The 22,187-nt window shown below is 36.5% G+C and overlaps 1 protein-coding gene across 1 annotated transcript; it reads right to left on the bottom strand.

Annotated features, from left to right (window-relative positions):
• Positions 1-1,401: 1,401 nt before the first annotated feature.
• Positions 1,402-2,112, bottom strand: LOC149831943 (zinc finger protein 6-like). Its single transcript, XM_090013118.1, has one exon. It carries the CDS (start codon positions 2,110-2,112, stop codon positions 1,402-1,404), a length of 711 nt encoding a protein of 236 aa, XP_089869244.1.
• Between the last annotated feature and the right edge of the window lie 20,075 nt (positions 2,113-22,187).

Below are 22,187 nucleotides of genomic sequence, written 5' to 3'. Positions count from 1 at the left end.
ATGCCAATACACACGTGGAAACAAGCCCCACGTGCTTACATACATGGCGCTCATTCAGACCCAAGAACACACACCTGCGTGTTATGGGGGGGAACATATAACCTGCTTCGCCAATTGCCTATAACCACCACCACCACCTCTATGAAAAGTCTGGAAGCTACAGTCATCCCATTTTTTACTCTGAAATTATACTAGATGCACAAGATGTACGTAATGCAAAACAGCCCCCTTCAACTCTATCCAGCAAATGTCGGTCAAATTTATTGCAAAAAGTTAATATATCCGATACCCACAAATTTTTCTTTTGAAATATTTTGATATATTAAAAAAAAACTGGACGAAAATGATTAAATGTCTAGCCTTCTTTTTGATGAAACAGCTTTAAAAAGATGTGATGTACAATAACTAAAGGAAAATGCTTGCATCTCTACTTTTCGTTTTGAATTTTACATATACAATAACTTTAGAGAGATGTTGACATCTCTCTCTAAAGCAGGCCCACTGGGTTGATATACAAATAACTTAAAGATTTTTTTTTGCATCTCCATTCTTTCTTTAAAATTTTATATGTACAACTTTAGAGTTCTCTCTCTCATTAAAGTAGGACCACTGGGTTGATTTTTAGTCCCAACTACAAAGTGATTTGAGGGATGTCCTTGCTTCCACAACTAATATGTGGGAATTCCCATTAAAGTACTCAATAATTCCAATCAACGCCTATCCAAATTCCTGAGCAAGCAAAGGCTTGATTGTTCTTTCACTGTACTGTGTTGTTCACAAAGTCCATGAAAGAATGGAGCAAAAAGGAAAAGGAAACACCTAGTCTTTTTGAACCAGTTAACAATTTCAAAAAGAAGAAAGGATAGTATTAAATATGTTACATCTTCACAGGCTGATAGTCAGTGTTGTTGCCCGAAACCAAATTAGGCATAACATACTGAACCAGCTATTTATTCTTCTCCAACAAGGACCTAGTATTGATTTTAACATGAAGCAGCTGATTTAGATTTAGTTTTCACTAGACGTTAAGCTTGGATAGTCTGGGCAACACAACTCTTGTTATGGTGGTTTCATGGATTGTAAAGAATATCGTGTCAGATTAACTTCTTAACATATATATATATATATATATATATATATATATATATATATATAACATAACAAAAAAATAAATAAATTTACATAGTCAAGTACAACTAGTTGAGATGCCTACAATTCCAGATAAGCTCGGCCATGGTAAGCCGAGCAGATGGAGCTGCGGCTAAGGGAACATTCATAGGCCATTCATCAAACATAAAGCTTGAATTGGTGAGCAACCAAGCTGGAGCCAAGCCAAGTCTAACCAAGGGAAGCAAGGATTTCCATTTGCAAACTGTGAGGTTGTGAAACCATGATCTTTGTTCATGGTGCACAAGGTGCAAGGCTGAGATGTAAGTCCAGCCCGACGTCTTCGTCCGAGAACTCGCCGGAAAATTTAGAGAGAGAAGTAACTGCAGCCTTCTTGCCGGAAAATGTCGATACACAAGGTGTAATGCATGATTGCGCTGCTGGAGAAGACAATGACGGAGATCTAACTTCTCCGGCAATCGGCCTCGAGGCGATCGGGTAAGCAAATATCGACTGCTGCCCTGATGTTGCTGGGAAACCAACCAGAGATCCGATGGAAAAGGCCGCACGGTGCACTGCATAAACCAAAGGAGTCGATCGAGGGGACGGAATCAATGCCGGGAGATGGATCCGGTCTTCAACATAATTTGGCACAACCCCTACTCCATGAGGTGGTAGAAAAGCTGATGTTGGGATTCCATACAGCTTTGGAGTCCTGCAGGCCTGAATCTGAGCTCTCTTGAGCTCTTGTCTCTCTTTCTTATGAGCATTTTGGTGGCCACCTAAGGCCTGGGAGTTGGCAAACTCCCTGAAACAGTATTGGCATTCGTATTTCCGGCCGTCTCTGGTCGAAGCTCCCCTGGAATCCACCGACACATTACTAGGAGACTGTGAATTGTTTTCATGGTCTTCTGAAACTTGGAAGCCAAAGATCTTCAGAGAGGAATGGCTTGGTGTGTCCCTTCTTGATGAGAGGTGGTTCTGAATTACAGAAGTCTCTGCCATGATTGTATTGGAAATAAAGGCTTCCCTTGCTCTATGCATATGTCTATATTTATATGTTGTTTGCTTATTGATTGTTTGGAGAAAAAGAAGTAGAATAAAAGTTCCAAACAGCAGACACATTCTAATGCTATTTAAAACAAACCAACTTGTTTACTTGTCCAATTAAAATCCAAGAAAACATGGGAATTATCTTCTTCTTTTTTCATATTATGATCTCTCTCTCTCTCTCTCTTTATTTTTGTGTGGTACATTCATGCATGTTACGGCATCATCTAATACACACCAACCAAACCCACATGTGGGACCCATGCCAAAAGTCCAGGCTTTCAAACCTACCAGCCATCCCCACCTTGAGAGGGTGACGATGTAGGTCCTGTGTCACCTTGTTGTCGTGATAGAAGTTGCCCTGTTTCTTGTAGATCTCCTCATATCTTACTAACTTTGAAGAAAACAAGCACCTGATCATGAATCATCATTAACCAAGCTAATTCACTCTATTCTAATCATTTTTTTTGAAAGAGCACTCTTTATTTTAATCATTCAGTGTTCACTGGTCATATCCCCTACCTTTATTTAAGGGAAAGCTTGTGGAACCTCTTCCAAGTCCTCAGACATGGATTTAAGTGAAAGCCTATAGACCTATGAGGGCTCTGCTCATTTGGCTGGAGGGGCTTGTGAACGTCACTAAATGCTGGTATATAGTATGTCGTGTAACTGGTGGGGGGTACATAACCCTAGTTTGCCTATCATTATACACAAAAAAAAAGTAAAACCCTCTAAGGTGAAAGACATTATCAAGTTCAGCAGTCTATGGATCCCGATTTTGGAACTTGGATTACGTAAAAATTAGTGCATATGAATAAAGCTTAAAACATTGGATCCCAGGACGACAAATCCAGAATTTGGGCAGTTCCCATACAGATAGGGGTGGCCATCGGGCCGGGTGCCTGACGAGCTGACGGATACCCAGCCTTCTTGGGGTCGAGCTCCGGCTGCATTTTGCAGCCCAGGCCCGTTTAAACTTGGGTAGGGCCAAGCCCGAAACGGGCTGGGTCCATGTGCAAAATGCACAGGGTCAGATAGTCCCAGCCTGTTAACTAGGTCATGCCGAAAGGGTCTTGCCCGAGCCTGATTATAACTGGATCGGGCTGGGCTCAGGCCAGAATATATATGGCTTGAGGCTGTCGGGCCCTAATGGGGCCGGGCCTGCCCAATGGCCACCCCTAAGTACAGAACCATGAAAAATATCACTACAAGAAATTCTACAGCTAAATATGAGTCAGCACCATGTGGATTGGGAGGATCAGTAATCATCTTTAAATGGATAATCTGCTTTGATAAATGTTTAAATATGCACTATAATTAATAATGATTTTGGATCAAGATGGGTTTTATAGATATGGGGAACTTGAATCTTTTTATTCCTTGATTGAGCGTTGGAGTTTCTTGAGTTGAAGACTAGGTTGGGCCAGCACCACCTTTGGAGTCATTGGTTGGTCACTTTCAAGAGATGGCCTACCACAAATTGTTGCTTCGTATGGTTTCATCTATGGTTATCCTCCATCTAGAAACATAGTTTCTTGCTTTCTCATAATTAGGTCCTTCATTGCAACTTTTTTCCATATTTATATTTTTTCAAGATGTGGATATGAGTTGATTCTTCCTTCAGGGGCAAAAGCACTAAAGAAAAAAAGTAGGTCCCCACACAGAGAGTATCTTTCACATAAATGAAGAAACATGGAAAACCTAATGGATTGTATGGTAAGGAAAGTGGGAGGACCTACCATTTGCTTGTTGAAAGCACATGGATTACCCTTTGTTGCAAGGAAAGGCACGTGAAACACTTCAAAAGACAAATGACTAAGGATGCTTATGTGAAGACTGAGCATACTTCCTACTCTATTGATCCAATTATTGATTCTTCCTTATCTCTAATACTATTTTGCATCTTTAACCTCATTTATAGTACAATGAAGCTGCAAATTAAAGACAGTGACCAGGAAGTGCAATGATGCCCCGACAATGATCAACTTCATATACATTCCAATAGAACAACTTAGTGCATAACATAAGGCTATTAGTTGCATTATATCTACTAGATTAATAATAATAGTGCTAGTAATAATACTATTAATCACACATTAAATAAAAAAAGTAACGAGAGTATCCATCATAAAAGACTATCTTTATAACTTTATCAAAATGACATATAGGATAGCACAAAGAATATTTGAAGAATATAAATTTGCTAGTCATTTGAACTTGCCAATCTAGTAAAAGGCACTATTTTTTTGATTTTTTGTTTCACTTTTTTTTGTAGACCTAACCTTATAGATATAATCTACATGACTTCTTTAGTAGAAATCAAGTTGTCATGTTTTTGCAACATGTAAGTTGGTTTTTCAAGGGCTTAAAAAATCAATGACCCACAATATATCAAAATTTCAGGACTCAAAAAATCATATTTTTACATCGACAAAAGATGATCCAAAGTGCGATCCTAGCAAACAAACCAAGTTGTACACATCTATGAGGTTGGATTGAGTGAATACATATTGCACCTATGATTTTCCAACTATACTGTACATACAGTAGAATGTAGCAAATATATACCCATTGAAGAGCTTCTAAATTTGTTTGCCCTAAATATTATAGCAGAAAAATGTTACGCATCCCCCCGAAGTGTTAAAATTATCTTCATCAAATTTTACTTTCAATCAATTATTTTTAGTATTTTAAGTCTCATCCCTCCTAATTTTCTCAATCGTCAACATCTTTCTTATTTCTTTTGTCAAAAATTACATAACCCTTTTGTATAACATGCTCTCTCTCTCTCTCTCTCTCTCTCTCTCTCACTCACTCATGTATTTTTTACAACTGTTAACCATGGTATATTTAAACCAACTTTCATTTTTTCTCTCCTTTTCTCTCTAATTGGATGGAGGGATAAACAAGATGTCTGATTTAATCTTTTCTGCAGTTTGCTTTCTCTACCATAAGTGGTAGAAAATGATATTTATTTGCATGTTAATTAAAAATAATTATTTATTTTAAATGTGCATAAATTTCCATACTTTTATTCGTTTTGTTTTATCATAATGTAAATTTTAATGACAACCGATATGGGCAGCAGCTAACATGTGTTTCTTTTCAAATAGTAGGATAAACGTTACGGTATATATACTGTATAGTGTGTTCTATAATGCATTGTATAATTATTTTCTTGATGATTGGGAAAAGCCCCTCACTCGCAAGTTCATTGACTTAAAAACCCTAGGCCCTCCTCACCCGCTAGGGAGTACACCCAGCTTCAGCCTTGTAGCAAGGGACACACCCATGGGTTTTGAACTTGTGATGTTCTTCAATTTGGTGAGTTTCACAAGTCGCCAGATGATCAAAGCCCGTATGGACAAGTGTTTATAACGTGGTAATTGATACTTATTTGGTGTTAATTTAGAAATCCCCCTTCTAACTAATTTACCTTTTTCTCCAACGTCTTTCCTTAATTCCTACTCTTATCAACCACCATTTTCTCTAGAATGAGAGATTTTATTGTCAATGCTGGATTCAAATGAAAAAAAGAGATTGAAACAATTATATAAGCACTAAAGTCATAGCCTACACTATAATTAATTGTTAAGACTTCATTATGTTTCTTTTGACATTGAATGAAGGGATGTAAATCTAATTATCATGGATTGCCCAAATCTTGGGGAATAACTTTTTATGTTTGTTCACAAAGAGGGAAGACATTTTTTAATTGATATGGCATGAAAAAACAGTGATCAAACATATTATATCATTTTAATAACTTAACATTAGCCAAGTACCATCTTTGATTCTTTGGCAAAACCTCTTAAAAAATGCATGACCCTTCATAAAGCAATCACCTTTTGTACACGTTTTAGGTATATTAAAAACTAAAGAATTCAACTAATGGATAAAAATTCTTAAAGAAACAAATGCACTCCAAAAGAAATTATGCTACACTTGCAATAATTACTGCTAAAAAAAAATTAAGGGTTGAGTTACTTTTAAGTCATATGAAGTGTTTTCACAATGTTGCCAGTATTATAATACCCACCAAATTTCTAAAATTTTAATGTAATTAAAGAGGAAATTATTCTGGCATTCAGTTTAATTTGCCATTTTTGAACTAATTAATTAGCTATTATTCATTAGTTATATTTAATTAACAAATTAAATAATTTGTTTCAGGATTTAAGGGAGAGTAAATATAAATTATTCAAATAATGATTAGGATTTACGAGATCAAAAGAGGTATTCAAGTTTGGATCTTAGTAAAGATCCGATCAAAACCCACCTACAAAATTCCAAATTTGAAATATCTAATTGGAACATGTCGGATCTAATAGATCCAAAAGTTATTTGAGTTTGGATCTTAATGGATCCACACGAGTCAACCCACTCAAAATGAATTTTTTTGAAACTGATATGTTTGGATCTAGGAGACCCAAATGGGTCAACACACTTAATTAAAATTAGATCCACTTGGCAGATTCAATCTAAATTAAAATTAAATTGTGTTTGAATCTCTATTTGGATATAAGAAATAAAATGTTAATGGGTTTTAATTTGGTTCCAAAGATGTAAAACCCAAAACCATCACATCCCTTCACCCATTAGAGCCCTTATTTCTAATCCCTCACAAAACCCCATCACAATCCCTTAGATCTCTCACCATACAATCTCTTAAATCTCTCACCTACCTCCATCTCACATCACTCATCTTACATCACACTCAACACTGTATTCTCCTTTATAAATACTCCCTTGTTAACTCTCTCTCTCTCTCTCTCTCTCTCTCCCTATCTCTCTTTCTTTCTTTTCCTTGGTGCCGATTTTGTTGGAGCAAAAGAGCTCATTCTTTGCACAATTTGGGAGTGACCTCTAATTAGGATTTTTCTAAATTCATGAAATTATGGTAGCTCTTAAATGTCGAAGCTCACTATTGAAGAAGTTTGTCATTTTTGAGTTTTTTTTGCTTCTTATAAAATTACATGGATTTTGAAGTAAGATAGATTTACACTAACTATGATATTTATGCGATTCTAATGCATGAATTAAATTAAGTAAAATAGATGTTCACATGCATTGTTTTTGAATAAAATATATATATATTCTCACATTAGTGGTTTTACAAATATAGGTATACATTCACATGTATTAAGGTTTCGGTGCTTCATATTATGAAATACATATGCTTAAAATTATATACACATGTTATGAAATATAATTGTTTTGACATATCGAATAGGCATGTTTTGGATTTTCGTGTGCATGGTTCAAGGTTAAATTTATGAACGCATGCATATTATGAAATAGGATGTTATGATATGCTGCTAGATGATGTGATATCTGATATAATGCACATTGAATGATACATGTATGAAATTATTAAATTACATCACGATAGAAATGAGATATATGAGTTTCTTTTGATATGAAATCGATTGATTGATCGAGCCCAAACAAATGGCTTATGACCATGTGTATGGTCATCTGAATTGATATATGTTAGTGCCCCAAAGTGATGTCTGATAATCTTGTATTTGATTTTATATATATATATATATATATATATATATATATATATATATATATATATATATATGCTTATGTCCGAATTGATAGTCATTGAGTCTGTGAGCGGTTAATTGTGCTTATGTATGTATGACAATAAAACCATTGAGGAACTATTTTAAACGAAATTTCTATAAGGGTGTGCATAACCAAGATCGAGTGATCCAGCTAAGGCGATAAATCTCTATGAGGAGGTAAATCGTGGTGAGGAAGTACATTATCCAAGACTAAGTAATCAGACTAGGGTGAAAACTCTTTGCGAGGTTGTACATTTCCAAGAACAGGTGATTTAGAGTGAAACTCATTTTTAAGATACTGTGAATCTCTGAGGATGAACACTGAGAGTAAATTCTGATATACCATATTAATGATGTATATTTGTGATTACTCGTGCTAATTTTGATAGAATGTTTAGTATGATATACTACTTGAGGTTTCATGTCCTTTTCAACTATGAACCTTGACATGAGATTGTAATTGAATATGTTAAATATGTTAGTAAATGATACATCATGACTACTTAATTACATTGTAAATGAATGCATTATATTTTCCTGATTAAAATATATCATGTATGTGTACCATGATTGATGTATATCATGAATATCTGATTAAATGAATTATTTTATCATTAATATGCTATATACATTAACTTTGTATATTCACTATGTGTTATGGTGTAGTCCTACCAGTATTTCATGGGCCTAACCATTTTTATGGGATTTCAGGTGATGTATAGCTATAGAGTGGTTGCGGGATGCTGAGGCGGTGTTGAGAGTCAATCATTTTTCTTTCTCAGGTAATGAATTATTGATATATGTTATTAAAAATGCTATTGTTTGTTGGGTTGCAGTATTTTGAATGCAAAAGGTTATCTGCATTAAATTCAGTATAAGCATTATTATGTGAAATGTAACACGTCTGAGGTTTTGAATCAAAGTTAAAATATTTTTGCTGATAATTATTTTAATATTTTTTTTATTTTCATGTACTTTACAAGTGGTTAAAAATCTCAAGGCATTACAATATTAGTGTGTATCGACATGTATCGATCAATACATAACGTATCAGTAGAAAATTGATACGCTTTACCTCTACATCAACTATTTTTTAATAAATATAAAAAACACTTTAAATTATTTTTTAATATTATTTTAATAGCTTTACCATGTGTCACATTCTAATTGACATGTAATATTTTTTTAATTGTTTTTTGGCTAATTCAGAATTATTCATTTATCAGTATTGGTTGATTCACCTGAATCATTGGCCAAACGATAATGGGTCCATACCGACACTGACAACATTGATTTTTCATGTACTTCAACAAAAGACATCACCTAAAGTAAACCAAGGCAACAATCTATATTTAATCAACTTCCAATATTTAATTATTTCCACCAGGTGTATTTAAAACATATAGATGAAACCCATCAACCAAACTCTTGGAATTCAATTCCACCTCTAGATTAATCAAATAGATTTGCTGGAAAATATACTTATTTAGATATGAACACTTGGGGAAAGTAGGCACACATGTTGCAAGTCCGATGAGAACAAGTATCCAAGAATGAAAGTGTATAATTAAATAGTGATATGAGTAGGAAAAGCATTAGGTTTCAAATAGATTTGGTACACAAACTTATTAAATATTATGCGTGATTGTTAGCTTGTCTATTTTAGTAATTTTTTAATTGCAATGAATTTAAGGGTATTCTTGGCATTTGTACAAATATGTAATGGTAGCATGGGTATGGCAATTGTAGTTAAATATGTATTTAGTGGGAATCAAATGTTTATACAGTAGAAATATGTAAAGTCCTACATGCATGCAGTGGATATGTAAAGTGTCAAAAGTCATGCATTGTGGTCATCAGTGTAAAGAGCTATAGAAGTGTGTGGGATTGTCTTTGTGCAATTATAAGGTATTTTTTCATGAGAAAGAGTGAGGAGATATAAAGAATAAAGAAGAAAAGCATATTTTCCACTATTTTTTTTGTTCAGTTCGTGATCATCTTTTTCGTCAATGTTTAGTTTTTTTTTCCTATATAGTACCAAAGCAATAAGGGGTACTCTTGGTAATTCTTGGAGAATCTAAAAGGAGGACTATTCTTTCTTCTACAGTAGTCATTTCGTAAAAGAAATCAATTTGCAATAGAGAACTGAATTATTGCAAGTTAATAATATTGGAAGCTGTGTATAGCGGCGCACTGATAGCCTGTTGAAGGCATTAGAGACCCAAATTGCGGCTTATAAAGCTAATGCTGGTATTAGATTTATGGATGCTAATAAGGATGTGCAGTCCATGGTTGAGAAGTCCAAAGAGAGACACCAGGTGGCTGACGAAATTGGAGAAGTTTGTTAGATTATTTGACTTGGCTATTAAGGTATGGTTAATAAGCAATGGAGTGTGTATGCATGTTTAAACTCTTACATGACAGTTTAAATTCTCACTAGAAGTTATTAGTGGAAAGTGTGCAAGTTCCTCTCAAGAAAACCCATGTTACAACCAGTAAACTCTCACATGACAGTTTCAACGATAGAGGTAGATGTGATGTCCATCATGCATTTGGATGTGCATGTTTTAAACTTTGGCAACAGTGAATTATAAGAACACTCTAGAAAAAAGTATTAAAGATCATGTTTACTTGTATACTTGAGCATTTCAGTTAATTTTTAATCATAGGGAACTCAAAGGTAGTTTTATCATTTGCGCAACTATGTAAGAGTAGGATAGGTATGATAATTGTGGTTGAGTATTCTGCGTGGCTCTATCCTTGTGGTTCATGTCCTCCTGGCTACGATAGAGGGTCTAGAGTTCAAAGGCTATGGATATCTTGAGGTCAAATCAGGAGTGAGATTGTAGGGCCAATGTCACTTCTGAGTATACCATGTAAGGTGAGGGCGAATGTGGCTTGGTCTTGAGTGAACTCCTTGTCATAAAAAAACAAAAAGAAAAAAGAAAAGATGGAATGCCTCTTACAAAGAGGTATGCCATTGACAGATACATAATAGTCTTCTACTGAGCGTCACAACTCTCTCTCTCTCTCTCTCTCTCTCTCTCTCTCTCTCTCTCTCTCTCTCGCCTTTGCTGTTCGATGCCATTGCTGAGGGTCTCGTGGTGTTGCTCAAGCGTGCTGCGGACAAGCGCCTGATAGATCCTTTAGATGTTCCAGATTTCTTGGACCATATTCTTATTTATGCTGATGATATGATTATTTTTGGGCGAGCAAACGTGCAACAAATGTTTAGATTCAAACTTATTCTTCAGTTCTTTCTCTTTCTTTCTGAGTTTTCCCTAAATGACAGCCAATGCTCTCTTACGATGTTCAATGTTGAGTCTTTTATGCTTGCAGCAGGTCAACGAATTTTTAATTGCGCAATCTCTGAGTTGCCGATGACGTATTTGGGCATGCTGTTACAAGTGAAGCGCCTCTTTTCCGTTGCTTGGGCTCCAACTATTCAAAAAGTAAAAAACAAGTTTTTTTCGTGGCAGGCGTCTTATCTCTTTATTGATGGCCATCTGACTTTAATCAGACATGTTCTTTCTTCTATCCCTGAATTCTTCATGTCAATGTTTGTGATGCCTGCGGGCGTAGAGAAGCAGATTTGTCATTTAAAGGCAGATTTTCTTTGGTTTGGGTGTCAACTCGAGAGTAAGCGCCATTTGGTTGGTTAGCGAATGGTGGTGTTACCTAGGTGTATGGCTGGCTTAGGTGTTTTTGCTCTAAGATAGATGAGTATTGCTCTTGTGGCCAAGCAATGTTGGATGGCCCATCAACCAGGTTCTTCATGCTCTCATTTGCTTCATGCTAAATATGGTGCTCCTGATTTATCTCTTTTTCGTCATGGAACCTGGGGGTTGGCGATCTCGCACTTGCTAAGCATGTGGTTGAGAGTCTTATCATTCTTTAGAGATCAAATTGGAGATGCGGGAAATTATGATCAGTGGTTGCAATGGGCGATTGCGCCAAATGGTACGTTCCTCACCCACAAAGTGTATAGATCGTTGCTCTCCCCGGGGGCAGATTGGTTCCCTGAGTGCATGTTATGGGCTAAGGGCCCTTCTCCAAGATCTCGAGTCTTGGCTTGGTTAATTTTGCATGGTAGAAGTCAGACTCACATTTATTTAAAGAAGTTGGGCTTTCAGCTTCCTATCTGGTGTGTGCTTTGTCAAGCTGCTGAAGAAACTATTTCTCATTTATTCTGATCTTGCCCAATCTTTGTGGCCCTATTTAATTGGACGTGGACATCTCTGGACGTAATTGTCAGAGAGGAGTCTTTTGCGCTTGATCTGCTCCTGAGCTTTATTGGAATTAGACGATGCAAGCGGTGAAGACTGATATGGAAGACATGGTTGCTTACTACTTGGTGGTTTGTTTGGATGGCACGTAATGATGCTACTTTCCATCAGATTCCGGTCGCCCTTAATAATCTTGTCCATAAAAACTTTGTTGATGTATATGTGATTCTACGTATGCATCTTAGAGACCTCTCATTCTCTCTAAACAACGTTCACTCATCGGTGGTTTCTTCTAATCCAGCGGATCCTAGTTGAGCTTGGCTTTGTTGTCTGTTGTTATTTGTTTGTAGTTTCTTTTTCTTTAGCTTTTTATTTTTCTATGTTTTTGTTTTGTTTTCTATATTGTTTGGTTCATGGGTTCCACATTTTGTTGATCTTCATGAGCGGTAATGTTGATCTTCTCTCTCTCTCTCTCTCTCTCTCTCTCTCTCTCTATATATATATATATATATATATATATATATATATATATATATATATATATATATATATATATATGATGATGAAGAAGAAAAACTCTCACCAAGAACAGGGCCATTTAATGGCTCACGTCCCTGCAAGGTTAAACTCTAGGTTAAGGACAAGACAACCGAGGCTCAAGTGCCTGAAGGCCCATGATCGAATCATGAGGGCTGCCCTTGCCTGCTGACCATGGGTAACCACGTACCGCTGGGGTGTACTTCCATACACTAGTGATGACAAACATTAGAGATAAAATGGGACTTTTTCTTTAAGTTCTGATGTCCATTCAAATTCATGTGTAATTTCTAAGAGGTTTTGGTGTGAGTTTTATGAAAACCCTTTTTAAAACAATATTTTTAATGAAAATCCAGTGAAAGCCAGACACCAAAAATATAAAAACCGGCTCGCACAAGTGGTGGAGTCCGGGTCGATCTCAGGGAACGGAAAATACTTCGTATTCAAACACACAATCTAACTACTCTTTATTGCCAAAATAAAAAGAATTAATTAAATAATTAACTACGAGAGTACGGCCCTACGCAGAGGGCTTAAACAAAATAAATAAATGGTTTTATTACAGACCCAATTAATAAAATAAAATAAAACCCTAATCTAAAAAGAAAAGAAAGGCTTCAGTGCTTCGAGTCTTCTTGTCCCTTCTTGAAGTAATGTATGTTTTCTTGCACTTTTGCTTCTCTGAGGGCTCTCTGAGGACCTTTCTGAGGGTCAAAATCGCTTCTATCGCACGTCCCAGCGCTTCCCTGCAAAACACAAAAATAAAACACAAGCAGTACTACGAAAACTATACAAGAAATTAATAGCTAATGATTAAAAATATTCAGCAAAAGCACGATTTGAATTAACTAAACTAAACTAAACATGAACTAACTACGAACTAACTTGTAACAACCTATACTAATTGACGAAATAGCATAACAATTTACTAATTAATCAAGAATTCAACATCTAACCAACTAATGACTAACATCTAGCTAATTCAAGAAATCGAGAATTCAAGAAAGTAAAGTAAACTAACACCGATTAAGAAAGTACTCCACTGAACTCAAAAATTAATCCAATCAATCCATTAATCTAATATCAACAAGCTATTAAAAGTAAGCAGGACTTAAGCAACAAAATTTACGAGAAAACAATGTGAATCGGCTGGCAAGCGTTAATTAACACAAATTACTAAACTATATGCAAGACTAATGGCTATCAATCAACAAAATAAAACTTGTTGTACGGATGCTAAATCTGAAACTACGACTAGCTATGTAATATTATTAATCACTAACTACTTACTTGAATGAAAACAAGAATCAGCTACCTTAAATTAGCCTAAGCTAATTACCCTAATTAAACTAAGTTAATGACATTCAAATAGGAATAGCACTGAACTAATTGCTGAAAAGGAAAGCATAGTCCACATGACAGTTTAGAAGACAAAGATTAACTAATACTACACTACAATGGACTCACGGCTAAAGACATTAGACTATACTATACTATGTAATAGGAAAACTAGTTAGAAACATAGACTTCTATGTGCTGAGTGACAAAACTAAGGAACACACGATATAAGGTTAAAAGGAAGTGTTGAAATAACCAACTCAAACAATATAATATTACCCAAAAAAAAAAACGACTAACATTAATTTCTAACCAACGACTATGTTGTTGAATAAACCAAAACGCTGGTGCATCAAACCGACTGAATAAAGATTGATAACCTAAGCAATTAACAGATCTAATTAACTATTGTAAAACCTGACGCTAATGAAGAACACTAATCTATAAAAACGCTGATTGCATAAAAATTGCTGATAAATAAAATATTTATTTCAACTGATAATTGTATGCACACCGACTAACAACTCAACATATGCCAATTACTAATATTCTAATGACTGACGACTAACTCTTGCTGAAAACATGCTGATCCATCAAAACACATAGATTGTTAACGTATGATTGAATAGACTAAACACACAAAATAAACACAACGTTGAATCTCAAAAGAACAAAATAAATGCAGAACCTATGAACCAACAAAACATAGAGCCTATGGTACCAGCAAAGACAATAATGAACTGAACTCAAATACGTGAAAAGAGAGGGGAGCAGAAGAAAGGATTACCGAGTGGCCCGGCTGGAGTGGTTGCGAAGAGAGTGGTCTCTCCCCATGAAATCAACACGCTGCCTTTTTGTGTGCTGGAAAAATAGAAGAGACTACGAACTGGATGGTGGAGAGAGAGAGAGAGAGAGAGAGAGAGAGAGAGAGAGAGAGAGAGAGCTTCAAAGTGGGCTGCGTGAATTCCAAAGTGAGAGACCCCTTCCTTTTTGCTGAGTTATGCTATTTATAATACAATATTAGGTTAAAATAAAATTTTCAAAACAAGTCCCAAAAGTTTAGCAATTTTCAAAAGAGGCTTTGCTTGAAAAAATAATTTTCCTAAAAATGCCTATTCCTAAATTTACTAACTTAGCTATTTAGAACCTAACATAATCAAAGTATAACTAAAAGAAACTTCCTAAACCACTAAAACACTAAAAACGCAGGAAAAGCTTTGAAGAATACGATTTTCTGATAAAATTCAATTCGGTGCGGTTTCTCAAAACTAACGATAAAAATGGGTTTTTATAGTAATTTTAATAATGGATCATGCATAAATAATGATTATTAAAATGCACATATTATGCATGATCAAATACCCCCATGCTTATCGTTTGCTAGTCCTCGAGCAAACTGAAGCAAAAACAAAAATGATAAACTAATCAAAACAAAAACCTAACTCACTTTCGTAGGAATCCCGGTTGCATTTAGCACATGCAACAAGCCCTTTAAACCCCTGGGTTACCCCAATGGACAAGTAAGGTCTCGTGAGGGTTTGCAGTGATGCTACCCACAAACATCTCTTTCAAGTATGCATAAAAATTTTAAAGCACAAAGCATTAGGCAGTTAAGGAGTTCGTTTTCACAAATATTTCATGTCATTGCATTATCAAAACATGATTAGAGTCTTCTACCTACCACCACAGAATAAAACCTTTTCTTTCACTTTTCTAAATAGCATAATCATTTATGGTTCAGTCTCAGAAATTCACACATACATGTTATTATTTACTTATCCTCACTCATATGTGTTCTGCACAGGTTTTCTCAATATTTGCTTCTAAGAAATGAACTTTTCTCTTTTACGCTTTTTTCTTTTTCTTAATTTTCATCATTTTTTTTTCATATATATATATATATATATATATATATATATATATTTTATTGAGCACTATATCAAATTTTCAGTTTTTGTGACCCGTGTAACGAGCTTTGGGTCAGTGACTCCCAGTCAGACGACCTTAGGGCACCAGATACAAAGTATCCCTCAGACTTAATTGCTCGAGTCACTAGACTTTCAATTTTTTATAGTTTACGTATAGTCTACTTCTCTGTCATGTGCAATGTCAATATCTATTAGGCTCTCTATAAAGTCCATGTAACGGGCTTTCGGGCCGGTGGCTCCCAAACCAGATGGCTTTAGGGCACCAGGTGTAAACACCCCTCAGGCTCTACTTGCTCGAACAAAATAGGCCACAGATATCAACGTAGACAAAGAATTGACTTCCTTCGTTATCCTTTTCAACATGGACTCAAACACTTCAACTTGTGTCTAAGCCCAGCTACTAGGGAGTACGAAGATATCAAACAACTAAACGTATGCTCGTTTCACTTTTTGAGCTCTTAAATGCAATATTGTCCATTTGCTTAGTTTTTCAAAGATAAAACTGTGCATATTCATACTTGTGATTCAAAATAAACTCTAACATGCATCCATAATCATTTCTTTGAAATTCTCATAAATAACCATGATTTTCTAGATTCGTGTCAGAAAAAAAAAAGTTTTTCGTGGGGCTTAAAAATTCTCTAAAAACGTTAGATGTTGCAAAGCAGTCATATAAGTTCAAACTCATTCCCTAAAAGCCTAATCTTTATGAGTTGACATAAAAATGCAAGTACAAAGACATGAAAAAAATTGGGTGTGCAAACTACACCCTCCCCCATGCTTGAATGACATTGTCCTCAGTGGCACTCCCCCATGCTTGTATGAAACTAAGGGAATGCATATGAAAACAAAAAAAAAACTGAGAGAAAAAGGAGTAGAAGTCACCTGATCCATACTGTGAAACCTTACCAGATATGACATGTGAATGGCTCTGCATAGGTTCCACCTGTCTCACAGTTTACAACTCATAGAGATATGCAAAAGAATGCAATGCATACATGATCTAGGCTTGACGCTCACGAAGAAAAACTACCTAAAAACAAAAAATATTAAAGCTACTAATGGTACATCAAAAATATGGGCTGCCTCCCATAAAGCGCTAAGTTTTACGTTCTCAGCCAAACGGATCTCTGAAAAAATCCTTCATCGTCCATGAGATCAATGGACATAAAGTCAGGCTCAATCAGGCTCTCTATGAAAAAGAGTGTCATCTGTGACACTACGCACTGTATTCCCGCCCACTCGACCCCAAAAAATAATATCATGACTCTCGCTACAGGAAGAACAAAGGTTAGTCTCCTCTGAGAGACTACTCTCAAAAGGAGAGTCTAGGACCGATTGACTATCGATATATGCAACCTCAAACAAGTGGTGGTCTTGATTCTGCTTGACTAGGTCAAGCATCTTTTGCATCTGCACCTCTTGCTTGTTAAAAGCAATCGGCGGTCTGAATGCCTGGGAGACTGGGGCTCGATGAATATATGATGACTGTAGAAGCTGTGGGCCTTGCCCCTTCTCTTGGGGCCTAATGGAGGAGATCGACTCATCAGTGAGTATGACATTGGGTTCATGAATCGATTCCTGAATGGGGTGACACGCCTTCCTATTCCTAAGAGATGTAACAGATTTAACCTGCGCAGGATGTGAATCTGTGGGGTGCAGGTCAAATGACATAGGATCCTTTCCCTTTGGGTTGACAACAGACTGACTAGATAGCCCCCCCTCGCTTTGCCTACTGAAGGCCTGAGCCAACTGTCCCATTTGAGTCTCTAGCTTGGCTATTGACTGTGTGTGGGAACAAAGAGTGGTCTTAATATCAGAAAAGACCTCTAACATCTTCTGCTGGAATGATGGACTCGATGTGAGCTCTTGAGGAGAAGGTAGACTAGACTGGGGATGAACCTGTGGAAAAATGGGATGTGAGTAACCTTGTGAAGGGTTACTGTGTCTAAACTGTGTCTGGGAGGGCTGATGGGATAGGGCAATGGTATGGTTTCGCCAACCTGGGTTATATGATGGTGCAAATGAATCAGGCTCAAGCCCAGCGAAACCTTGGGCAGCATTCACCTGTTCCTGAATGAATTCAGGATATAGCGACGCTACCGAACAATCAGAAACACAGTGTGCAGGGCTAGCGCATAGCTCGCACACTCTTCCTACTGGACTTCGCGAAGAAGTTGCTAGAAATTGATCTAATTTCGTAGTCAACAGACCGACCTTGGTTTGCAAATCTCGCTCGGACCCTACTTCAGAAATCCCAACTTTTCTAGGCCCACTGGGCATAGATGTGGTCCTATCGACCCGTAAAGACAAGGCATGATGCATCATGTTCTCACTCAAGGTCTCAAATAAAGACCAAGCCTCGTCCTCACTCTTGAGCATAAAAGTGCCCCCACACGACGAATCAACCATTTTCGGTTCTTCTCAGTAAGACCGTCATAGAAATATTGCACCAATTGCCAGCGAGGCACCTGGTGGTGGGGACACTTGCGAAGAAGATCCTTCATCCTCTCCCAAGTTTCGTGAAATTGTTCTCCCTCAATCTGTGAAAAACTGGTGATGGCTTTGCGAAACTGATTCGTCTTACCAATTGGGAAGTACTTTTTAAGGAATTCGTGTTGCATTCCTTCCCAAGTGGTAATCTGAACTGTCTCAAGAGCCTTTAGCCAATACTTGGCTTTATCTTTGAGGGAGAACGGAAACAACGTTAACCTTAACGCATCATCTCCAAAGTTATTGATTCGCACAGTCGAGCAAATCTCGAGGAATTCATCGAGATGATGGTAGGGGTCTTCGTTGCTAAGGCTATAAAATGAAGGTAGCATTTGGATAACGCTGGCCTTAATCTCAAAATGGCTTGCTCCTATATCAGGTCTCGTGATGCAGGAGGCAGGAGTATACGTATTTGGCATGAAGTACTCCCTCAAAGGATGGATCAAATGATGATCGTCAGCCATTGCGTACACCTTGGAGTAGACCGGTGTAGCACACGTCCTAACTTGAGGTTTTCTACCTAACTAACGCGCTAGCGGCCAAACCACACAAACCACAAAGCGAGTAAACAAAAAAAACAACTAAACAAACACCACGCAGTTGCACACAGCAAGAATTATGCAAAGAAAATAAAATCTATGTGTACGGTACCAATCGTACACAGTCACCTCTAAGGGGACCCTAGTGGGTGGGCTGTGCAGAAAAGTAAGCTTGTCTCTACGGTATGCACATACGTGGTTCTAAAACCTAAATGCAAAACAAACACTAGGCAATAAAGTGAATACTCGTATTTCGCCGTTCCCCGGCAACGGCGCCAAAATTTGGTGTGAGTTTTATGAAAACCCTTTTTAAAACAATATTTTTAATGAAAATCCAGTGAAAGCCAGACACCAAAAATATAAAAACCGGCTCGCACAAGTGGTGGAGTCCGGGTCGATCTCAGGGAACGGAAAATACTTCGTATTCAAACACACAATCTAACTACTCTTTATTGCCAAAATAAAAAGAATTAATTAAATAATTAACTACGAGAGTACGGCCCTACGCAGAGAGCTTAAACAAAATAAATAAATGGTTTTATTACAGACCCAATTAATAAAATAAAATAAAACCCTAATCTAAAAAGAAAAGAAAGGCTTCAGTGCTTCGAGTCTTCTTGTCCCTTCTTGAAGTAATGTATGTTTTCTTGCACTTTTGCTTCTCTGAGGGCTCTCTGAGGACCTTTCTGAGGGTCAAAATCGCTTCTATCGCACGTCCCAGCGCTTCCCTGCAAAACACAAAAATAAAACACAAGCAGTACTACGAAAACTATACAAGAAATTAATAGCTAATGATTAAAAATATTCAGCAAAAGCACGATTTGAATTAACTAAACTAAACTAAACATGAACTAACTACGAACTAACTTGTAACAACCTATACTAATTGACGAAATAGCATAACAATTTACTAATTAATCAAGAATTCAACATCTAACCAACTAATGACTAACATCTAGCTAATTCAAGAAATCGAGAATTCAAGAAAGTAAAGTAAACTAACACCGATTAAGAAAGTACTCCACTGAACTCAAAAATTAATCCAATCAATCCATTAATCTAATATCAACAAGCTATTAAAAGTAAGCAGGACTTAAGCAACAAAATTTACGAGAAAACAATGTGAATCGGCTGGCAAGCGTTAATTAACACAAATTACTAAACTATATGCAAGACTAATGGCTATCAATCAACAAAATAAAACTTGTTGTACGGATGCTAAATCTGAAACTACGACTAGCTATGTAATATTATTAATCACTAACTACTTACTTGAATGAAAACAAGAATCAGCTACCTTAAATTAGCCTAAGCTAATTACCCTAATTAAACTAAGTTAATGACATTCAAATAGGAATAGCACTGAACTAATTGCTGAAAAGGAAAGCATAGTCCACATGACAGTTTAGAAGACAAAGATTAACTAATACTACACTACAATGGACTCACGGCTAAAGACATTAGACTATACTATACTATGTAATAGGAAAACTAGTTAGAAACATAGACTTCTATGTGCTGAGTGACAAAACTAAGGAACACACGATATAAGGTTAAAAGGAAGTGTTGAAATAACCAACTCAAACAATATAATATTACCCAAAAAAAAAAACGACTAACATTAATTTCTAACCAACGACTATGTTGTTGAATAAACCAAAACGCTGGTGCATCAAACCGACTGAATAAAGATTGATAACCTAAGCAATTAACAGATCTAATTAACTATTGTAAAACCTGACGCTAATGAAGAACACTAATCTATAAAAACGCTGATTGCATAAAAATTGCTGATAAATAAAATATTTATTTCAACTGATAATTGTATGCACACCGACTAACAACTCAACATATGCCAATTACTAATATTCTAATGACTGACGACTAACTCTTGCTGAAAACATGCTGATCCATCAAAACACATAGATTGTTAACGTATGATTGAATAGACTAAACACACAAAATAAACACAACGTTGAATCTCAAAAGAACAAAATAAATGCAGAACCTATGAACCAACAAAACATAGAGCCTATGGTACCAGCAAAGACAATAATGAACTGAACTCAAATACGTGAAAAGAGAGGGGAGCAGAAGAAAGGATTACCGAGTGGCCCGGCTGGAGTGGTTGCGAAGAGAGTGGTCTCTCCCCATGAAATCAACACGCTGCCTTTTTGTGTGCTGGAAAAATAGAAGAGACTACGAACTGGATGGTGGAGAGAGAGAGAGAGAGAGAGAGAGAGAGAGAGAGAGAGAGAGAGAGAGAGAGAGAGAGAGAGAGAGCTTCAAAGTGGGCTGCGTGAATTCCAAAGTGAGAGACCCCTTCCTTTTTGCTGAGTTATGCTATTTATAATACAATATTAGGTTAAAATAAAATTTTCAAAACAAGTCCCAAAAGTTTAGCAATTTTCAAAAGAGGCTTTGCTTGAAAAAATAATTTTCCTAAAAATGCCTATTCCTAAATTTACTAACTTAGCTATTTAGAACCTAATATAATCAAAGTATAACTAAAAGAAACTTCCTAAACCACTAAAACACTAAAAACGCAGGAAAAGCTTTGAAGAATACGATTTTCTGATAAAATTCAATTCGGTGCGGTTTCTCAAAACTAACGATAAAAATGGGTTTTTATAGTAATTTTAATCATGGATCATGCATAAATAATGATTATTAAAATGCACATATTATGCATGATCAGGTTTTCAGCTGAATTTCTTGTCTTTCATAAAGAATACAACATTGTTCATAATTTTCCTAAACGATCGCTCTATGACAGCAGATTACCCTGCCAAATCACTTTGCTATTGTGGAAACTCTTGTCTGCCTGCCTGTTAGTAAGGACCAAGAAGGTAGCACTAGTTATACATATCATATTTCTTGAAACCATTTAGTATCAAAATCTAAAATGAAATTGAAATCTCTGAAAAAACCCATTCTACATCCTCATAGAATTCATCAGTTGTTTCTTCAAGAGGCAAGCCTTGAGACTAGACAAAGTTATCTACCATCTCATGGGCCATTAATATTATTTGTTGAATATTGCATTCATTGATTGTTGGAAATCGTTCTTTGGAGAAGAGGTATGTTGCTTGGATGGAGGTGTTGGTTGTTGCTTGCTTGGAGATGCATTTGGTTGTAAAGGAACAACAGGTTATTCAACGATGACGCTTAGCATCCGCAGGCACTACTGTATAGGAGAGGGTGTTGCGTGTGCACCCCCGGAACACGCACTGTAGCTACAATGCATGTTCCGGTGAGAACCGTGTGGCACTCAGTGGGGTGTATGAGGGTGCAATACAGAGCTGGACCTGTAAAGAGGCCAATGAGGCTTGGGCCTCAGGCCCCTGGGTCCAAAAAAATTTTGGGGCCCATTTTTAAGGCTCGAGGTCCCCA

Source organism: Nuphar pumila, chromosome 7 (assembly GCF_984573655.1).
Source record: "Nuphar pumila chromosome 7, dmNupPumi1.hap1.1, whole genome shotgun sequence".
Taxonomy (NCBI): domain Eukaryota; kingdom Viridiplantae; phylum Streptophyta; class Magnoliopsida; order Nymphaeales; family Nymphaeaceae; genus Nuphar; species Nuphar pumila.
The sequence above is the reverse complement of the archived record's forward strand: the minus strand, read 5'-3'. Positions and strand labels throughout refer to the sequence as shown.

What these genes read in the sequence shown, in the direction of transcription:
- LOC149831943 (XM_090013118.1), bottom strand. Translation starts at nt 2,112, where the DNA reads ATGGCAGAGACTTCTGTAATTCAGAACCACCTCTCATCAAGAAGGGAC.